Consider the following 8,165-nt stretch of genomic DNA (forward strand, 5'->3'; position numbering starts at 1 on the left):
CCCTGCTCAGAGCCCTGTCTCTGTCCCTGTCCCTGCTCAGAGCCCTGGGTGGCTGTGCGGCCGCAGGTGAGAGCCTGACATCCACATTGGCTGTGACTGGTGGTCAGTGTCGCGGGCTGAACAACAGTCGCTGGGGACACATGACTTCCAGGGTGACGAGGAGAGCAGGGAGGTGGGGACTGTGAGGTTTACAGTAGTACGTGATGACGGGTCTAGTCCAGGCTGCAGCCACCACTCGGATGCCTCTTAAAGGGACTCTTTTCTTTCTTTCTCTCTTTCTTTCTCTCTCTCTCTCTTTCTCTTTCCAAGTTTGCATTCCATTTCTCTAGATTCCTCTACGAGTGAGACCATCTGTAATCGTCTCTCACTTCTTATGTCACTAAGCGTCATCGCCTCCAGTCCCACCCTGAGGACACAATGCCTGCCGTCTTTTCTCATTGCAGAGTAATACTCCACGGACCAAATGTTTCACGCCCTCTCTTGCATATTTATTTGATTTTCTCCATTTTTTCAGTTGTGATTAATTATGGGTCACTAGACTGTGAGATGACAGGGTCTCGTTCCACACCACACATGCCCCACCCCCACCAGAGGGCTCACAAGCCTCAGACACAGTCTGCTGGCTTGTTTTCTTTGTCTCTAGGTCCCTGTGTCTCAGATCACCAGATTCCACACATGAGTGACACCACCTGGCAGCTGTCTTTCGTCTTTTATCTCACTAAGCGTCTTCACCTCCAGCTCCATCCATTTTGTCCCCAAGGACACAATATCATCTGTTTTGATGGCAGAGTAGTATTCCACGGAGCCAGTACCCCATAACTTCTCTATCCAGTCATCTGTGGATGGGCAGCGATCTCGGCTGCATCTACTCTCTGGCTGTTGTGAATAAGGCAGCTGTGAGCGCAGGGAATGGAAGTCCCTTTGCGTCCGCGTTTTTATGTACTTTGCATAAATGCCTCCGAGCGGCCAGGCTGGATAGGGAATTGTTTCGGTCTTTGTTTGATTCCACAGGGGCTGCCCAGGTGGCATCCCCACCAGCAGGGAGCAGGGGCCCCCTTTTCCCGTAACCTCCCCACACCTGCTTCCTGTGTGTTGATGTTGGCCATTCAGTGTGGCTTGAATTTGCATTTCTCCAACGACAGGAGCAGTGGAGCGTTTCTTGGTGTGTCTGTGGGCTGTATGGGGCCTTCTTTCTTTCTTTTGTATTATCTTTATTTATTTATTTATTGGGTAGAGACAGCCAGAAATTGAAAGGGGAGGGGGAGACAGAGAGGGAGAGAGACCCCTGCAGCCCTGCTTCACCACTCACCAAGCTTTCCCCCTGCAGGTGGGGACTGGGGGCTCAAACCTGGGTCCTTGCACACTGTGACGTGTACGCCCAGCCCGGTGCGCCACCACCCGGCCCCTGGGTCTTCTTTATAAAGTTGTCTGTTCAGGTGTCCTGCCCACAGCTCTGTCCTCTGGGAGATCTCAGTCTGAACGGCTCGGACCACCGTTGGCCTTCACGCTCAGCAGAGTACCCCAGCTGGACACCCAAGTGGGCAGTGTCCGGCCTCCTCTGGGCAGGCTGTGGGCGGCGCTGGCCTTCTCTGTGGGTGGCCTCCTGTCATTGGGCAGCTGTCCGCTTGACCTGCGCCCTGGGGTCATGGGCCCCTCCTCTGGGCACGCAGGGCCTAACCAGCGTGCAGTGTCAGGCGTGCTGGGATGGCCAGGGTGCGGGACCCAGGTGGGAGGTGCGGTGTGGGCTGGGGCACCTTCTGAAGAAACTGGGCCCCTGTGGCTGGCGCTCCCGGGACCTGGGGACAGAGGAGCGGGGCTGAACCTGGAGGGGGGCAGAGACTCCAGGGGGCAGGAGGGGCCACCCGCTGGCTCAGAGCATGGGCTCCACCTGCAGGCTACATCCCCATCAGGACGGGGGCATCCACCAGGGGGGCGGGGAGCTGCCAGGGGGTCATGGGGGGCTAACATGGAGCCAGGGGGCCACCAGGGGGACATGGGGCCACCAGGGGGACATAAGGATCTTTTGGGGGACATGGGAGGCACCAGGGGCCCATGGGGGGGCCTACCAGGGATTCAGCGTGTACTGGCCTCTGCGAGCCAGGTTGTCCCCAGCACGGATGGTGAACCAGAGGAAGGAGCTGAGCAGGATGGCATACACCTGGGGGGCGGGGGGCTGCTTCAGCTGTTCCGGGGGGCTCCCCCACCCCACCCCCCCTGCCCTGTGGACCCTGCCCTGTCCCCTTAAACACCAGCATCACTGCCCTGAGCCCAGTGGACCATGGGGACCCACAGGCAGGGCAGGGGGGCTGGAGGTACCATGCAGGCCAGGCCAAGGGCGGTCAGGGTGGAGATGATGTTCCCATGAGTCTTGAGGAAGCTCCTGATGCCCTGCAGACAGTCCTGCCCAGGACACCACATGCTGCCACCCTGCTGCCCCAGCTGGGACCAGTATCCCCCCACCCAAGACAATGTCCCTCCAGCCACTGCAGTGCCCCCCACCCAGGATAGTGTCCCCCACCCAGGATAGTGTCCCCTACCCAGGGCAGTGCCCCACCCAGGACAGTGCCCCACCCAGGGCAGTGTCCCCACACAAGGCAGTGTCCCCACCAGGACAGTGTCCCCCACCAGGGCAGTGTCCCCACCAGGACAGTGTCCTCCACCAGGACAGTGTCCCACACCCAGGATAGTGTCCCCTACCCAGGGCAGTGTCCCCACCAGGACAGTGTCCCCCACCAGGGTAGTGTCCCCACCAGGACAGTGTCCTCCACCCAGGATAGTGTCCCACACCCAGGATAGTGTCCCCTACCCAGGGCAGTGTCCCCACCAGGACAGTATCCCCACCAGGACAGTGTCCTCCACCCAGGATAGTGTCCCACACCCAGGATAGTGTCCCCTACCCAGGGCAGTGTCCCCACCAGGACAGTGTCCTCCACCCAGGATAGTGTCCCACACCCAGGATAGTGTCCCCTACCCAGGGCAGTGTCCCCACCAGGACAGTGTCCCCCACCAGGACAGTGTCCCCCACCAGGGCAGTGTCCTCCACCCAGGACAGTGTCCCCACCAGGACAGTGTCCCCCACCAGGGTAGTGTCCCCCACCAGGACAGTGTCCCCCACCAGGGCAGTGCCCCCCACCAGGGCAGTGTCCCCCACCCAGGACAGTGTCCCCCACCAGGGTAGTGTCCCCACCAGGACAGTGTCCTCCACCCAGGATAGTGTCCCACACCCAGGATAGTGTCCCCTACCCAGGGCAGTGTCCCCACCAGGACAGTATCCCCACCAGGACAGTGTCCTCCACCCAGGATAGTGTCCCACACCCAGGATAGTGTCCCCTACCCAGGGCAGTGTCCCCACCAGGACAGTGTCCCCACCAGGACAGTGTCCTCCACCCAGGATAGTGTCCCACACCCAGGATAGTGTCCCCTACCCAGGGCAGTGTCCCCACCAGGACAGTGTCCCCCACCAGGACAGTGTCCCCCACCAGGGCAGTGTCCTCCACCCAGGACAGTGTCCCCACCAGGACAGTGTCCCCCACCAGGGTAGTGTCCCCCACCAGGACAGTGTCCCCCACCAGGGCAGTGCCCCCCACCAGGGCAGTGTCCCCCACCCAGGACAGTGTCCCCCACCAGGACAGTGTCCCCCACCAGGGCAGTGTCCCCACCAGGACAGTGTCCCCACCAGGGCAGTGTCCCCACCAGGGCAGTGCCCCCCACGGGCCTCTCACCTGCCTCTCGGCCTGCGGCCCCCGACACAACAGGTCCTGGCTGCCCCCCAGGCGGCTGAAGGGTGAGCTCTTCCCACAACACAGAAACTGCAGAGCAGGGAGCAGCCAGTAAGCAGGGTCTGGACGCCCCGGATCCCAGTGGGTAGACGGGGAAACTGGGGGGCATGAGGGGCCAATGCCAGGCACAGCTGGGGCGCCCGGGGTGGGCGGGGCTCACACTGCCACCCTGCGGTCACCTGTGGAGGTGTCCCCACCCCGGGGGCCCTGGGGCTGCCCTCACCGTGTCCTGGATGGCCGCCAGCTCGGGGCCCCCGGCTCCGGACGGGCCCCTGACGGCACGGTCATATAGCAGGTCATAGGTGTCCAGCATGGCCTCGCCCACCTGCAGGAGTCCAGCTCACGGGAGGGGGCCACTGGGGGTGTCCCAGCACCCCAGGCTTCCACACCTCCCTCCAAATAAGGCCTCATTCCTGCCCCAGGGCTCCTGGGGGAACATGGAGGCTGGCTCTGCAGGGCCCCTCTTCTCCTGCCCTAGAAGTGGACAAATTGGGGAGCCGGGAGCCCAGGGATAACCAGAACTTTCTGGAAGACAGTGGCAGCCGGGCTCAGGCAAGGGTCAGGCAGATAAGGTCCCTGGAGGGCAGACAGAGAAGGGGAGCGACATACCTGAACCCCAACGCCACCAGCCTCGTGGCCGCGGACCTCCTGAGCCTCCCCTAGTCTGCCTTTGCCCTGGCTGCACCCCCAAGCAGGGCCGGCCTGCACTGGCCTCCCCTGCAGACAGGTCGGACTCACCTCCTCCAAGGAGCCTTCCCAGACTGCTCTCTAGTGCCCATCTTCCGGCACAGGTGGGCCCCTCTTCTCCCCCTCCCCGCCCCTGTTTGCTGAAGTTGGGGTTCACATAGGGCTGCCCCAGTGGCTGTGTGGAGGGAGGACCAGTCTGTCCTGGTCACTCTCGTCTGCCTCTCCTGGTGACAGCCCCCCCCATCCAGCCCGACACCCCCACCCTGCCCCAGCAGGCCTCCAGCCCCTGTGGGGGGGACCTGGTTATGAAGGGGTGTGTGGACGCTCCCAGGGCCCTCCACTTCTGGCTCTGGGGTGGGCCGGGGGCTGACCTGGCCTCAGGGCTGGAGGAGGGTCAGGGTGAGGGCTCACCTGGGAGGGGCCGTGCAGCCTCCAGACAGCCACCTGAGCCAGGGCACAGAACACCAGGGCGAAGCAGAGGAAGGCCTGGGGGCACAGTGTCAGGGGCCGCCAGCCCCTCCTCCCTGTTAGCAAGCAAAAAACCAGACCACCATCCACTGCAGGGAAGCAAAGATGTTTATTACAGATTCGAATCCGGGCCGAGCGGTGACTGACAGCAGTCCACCAGAGCTCGACCCCTAACAGAGCTTTATAGGATTTCAATTTATAGGATTTCAGAGCATACTCCAAGGGGGAGTTATGCAAAACAAGGATTCTACAACTTACTCAATGGTACTCTATAGAAAATGCGGGATCCAATCATTTCAAACATTGCAACACAATAAACAACCTATGGAATTTGTCTAATTTCAAGCCTCTATGTAAAACAGGGTTACCACACTTTCGGGTTATCGACTAAGACCATCTGGCCTCAGGCGGTTGAGTTTCATCAGCCTTGAGCTGACTTGGGTTTGTGGCTAGGCTAGCTGTTTCCTCTAAAATAAAACTGGCCACTTGCCCCTGCATAGAGGTGGTGACTTTCACCTTGTGTAGGGGGTACAGGAATTTTCTATTCCACACTCTCCACCCTGGGCCCCCTGCCCCTGGAGCCCCCTTCCCCTGACCTCCCCTGGGCCCCTACGCCTCTCCCCCAGAGCCCCTTTCCCCTGACCTCCCCTGGGCACCTACCCCTCTCCCCCAGAGACCCCTTCCCCTGACCTCCCCTGGGCCCCTGTCCCTCTTCCCCAGAGACCCCTTCCCCTGACCTCCCCTGGGCCACCTCCCCTAGCCCCCTGCCCCTCTCCTCTGCTCCGCTGCCCCTGATATGCGACATGCATGCTGACAGGCCAGACCACGTGCACACGCATGGACTCATGTGTCCACACAGCCCCAAAGGCGCACACACGCTCACACAGGGTACTTGGAGGGCAGGTGGTCAGGAGGTTCCAGACACCCATGAGGGGTGTTGGGTGTAGCAGGTGTCCAGCCCACCCACAGTGACCAGGCGCCCAGATCAGGGTTCCTGAGGGCCGGCAGGTGCTATCGCCCCCTGGTGGCCAGTGTCTGTCCCAGCACTTCACCAGGCTCAGCCACCTGCCCTGAGGTCGTCGTCCCGTGTCCCCCCCCCCCCCCCCCCCCCCCCGGTACAACACTCAGAGACAGGTGTGTGCTGGTGTGGGCAAGGGGTGCTTGGGGGCAGGTGAAGGTGCTGGGGCCTCAGAGGAGGGTACTAGGATCAGGGTACTGGAGGTCTGGGAGCAGGGTGCTGGGGCCTGGGAGCAGGGTGCTAGGATCAGGGTACTGGGGGTCTGGGAGCAGGGTGCTGGGGGTCTGGGAGCAGGGTGCTGGGACCTGGGAGCAGGGTGCTAGGATCAGGGTACTGGGGGTCTGGGAGCAGGGTGCTGGGGCCTGGGAGCAGGGTGCTAGGATCAGGGTACTGAGGGTCTGGGAGCAGGGTGCTGGGGCCTGGGAGCAGGGTGCTAGGATCAGGGTACTGGGGGTCTGGGAGCAGGGTGCTGGGACCTGGGAGCAGGGTGCTAGGATCAGGGTACTGGGGGTCTGGGAGCAAGGTACTGGGGTTCTGGGAGCAGGGTGCTGGGAGCAGGGTGCTAGGATCAGGATACTGGGGGTCTGGGAGGGGGTGTTGGTGAGAAGCTGTCCGAGTGGAGGGTCCTGTGTGAGGTGAGGGTCAGGAGGTGCCTCCCACCCTCTGCTCTGCAGCCCGGGGTTCAGGGCCCTGTCCCGCACACGGGAGGGCAGTACTCACCGCGGCCATGAGCCCCCCGGCCTCCCTCACCGTGGCAGTGGCTCCCAGCACGGCGCCCAGGCCCAGAAGCAGCGCCAGGCTGAGGCCCAGGAAGAAGGCTGTTGGGGGGAGGGTGCCCCAGGGTGCAGAGCCCACAGTCAGGCGGGCTTGGGGGGATGCAGGGCCCCCTCCCAGCAGACCGCCTGTTTCCTGGCCCCCTATCTGCAGCCACACCAGTGACAGGACCACAGGGGCAGGATCTTATCAGCCCTGCCCAGGCAGCTCCTACCAGCTCAGGGAGAAGGCTGGGAGACGGGGGATGGGGACAAGAGTGGGGGCTCGGGCTGGGGCCAGGGCTACAGCTAGCTGCTCCCCACCCTCAGAACTTCCTTTCCCCCAAGACCCACCCCAAGGGCGGCCCCATCTGGCAGCCCTATCCGGCACCCTCTGAGGACATCAGCCGTGGCTGTACTCTGTACCCAGCCCGGTCCCCCTCTCTGACCCTGTCCCTCCCTGGCCCCAGCCCAACTCTGGGTCTCCCACACCCAGGCCTGTCTCTCTGGCTCTGGCCGAGCTCCCCTCCACTGACTCCCTCCCTGACCCCAGCCCCGTCCAGAGGCCCCTCACCCCAACGCTGTGCGGCTGCGTAGGGAGCCCAGTGTGGGGACGCTTGGCTGATGACCGTGAAGTGAACCCCAAAGTAGGTGAGGGTGGCCAGGGCAGCCACAGAGAGGGCCAGCAGCTGCAGGGAGGGGTGGAGGGCAGGCTGGGCCTAGGGGGTGGGGACAGCCAGCACCCCCACTTCCCAGTCTTCCAGGCTTGTCTGGGCTCTGGGTCCTGCCGCTCGCCCCCACACTCTGCCCCCATGTCCGACTTGCCCAGGACTCAGAAGCCCAGGGTCCTCTGTTTGCGGGGCGGGTACCCCAGAGCACCCCATTCCCCACCTCAGCCTGTGCCTACATCCAGCTCAGACTCCCCACTGCCCCTGCCCCTGCGTGGTCAGGGAGGGGAGTCCTGCGTCCATGGGGTGGGAAGGGGGTCCCCTGTGCTGGCACAGCCCCCCCCCAGCCGTTACCATGGTGAAGAAGCTGGCCATCAGCATCTGACACTTGGCGGCCCTGACGCGGGCCCGGGGCCCCATGGAGACCCCCTGCTCCTTGGCACTGCGGCTCACAACCTGCTGTCTGTCTGTCTGTCTGTCTGCTCTGGGTCCAGGAGCCCCGGAAGAGGGGGCAGGAAGGGGTGGAGTGGGGCATCCATGCTCTGAGGGAGGGGAATGAGGAGGCGGAGACACTGGGCGTGTTGGGGACAGCTTGGAGTAGGAGCCTGGGGTCTCACAAACCCTGGATCCCGCGAAGGGACACCCACTGGTCAGCGTGTTTGGAAGGGCGTCACCTGAGTCTTCTGGGTGGCGCTGTCCTGTGTCCAGGAGGGTGGTCGTGTGGGACCTGCAGTTACCCACAACTAAGGATGGGGGAGGGGACATGGGGTGCCGTCCTGGGGACAGCTGGCTC

The 8,165-nt window shown here is 63.0% G+C and overlaps 1 protein-coding gene across 5 annotated transcripts; it reads right to left on the reverse strand.

Moving 5' to 3' along the window:
- Positions 1–321: 321 nt before the first annotated feature.
- On the reverse strand, positions 322–7,899 carry TSPAN32 (tetraspanin 32). Of its 5 annotated transcripts, XM_060177306.1 has the most exons (9): positions 7,727–7,865; positions 7,279–7,393; positions 6,673–6,770; positions 4,878–4,952; positions 4,003–4,104; positions 3,723–3,809; positions 2,317–2,400; positions 2,067–2,158; positions 332–1,796 (listed from the first exon to the last, which is right to left on the reverse strand). In XM_060177306.1, exons 1-9 carry the CDS (start codon positions 7,790–7,792, stop codon positions 1,691–1,693), a joined length of 825 nt encoding a protein of 274 aa, XP_060033289.1. In that variant the 5' UTR covers positions 7,793–7,865; the 3' UTR covers positions 332–1,690. The 5 variants fall into 5 exon arrangements, with proteins under 5 accessions (XP_060033293.1, XP_060033292.1, XP_060033291.1 ...); XM_060177309.1 differs by lacking the exon at positions 2,317–2,400 and having other exon boundaries at positions 324–1,796; positions 7,727–7,894; XM_060177308.1 differs by lacking the exon at positions 2,067–2,158 and having other exon boundaries at positions 326–1,796; positions 7,727–7,887.
- Positions 7,900–8,165: the final 266 nt, after the last annotated feature.

Source organism: Erinaceus europaeus, chromosome 17, assembly GCF_950295315.1.
Source record: "Erinaceus europaeus chromosome 17, mEriEur2.1, whole genome shotgun sequence".
Lineage (NCBI taxonomy): Eukaryota > Metazoa > Chordata > Mammalia > Eulipotyphla > Erinaceidae > Erinaceus > Erinaceus europaeus.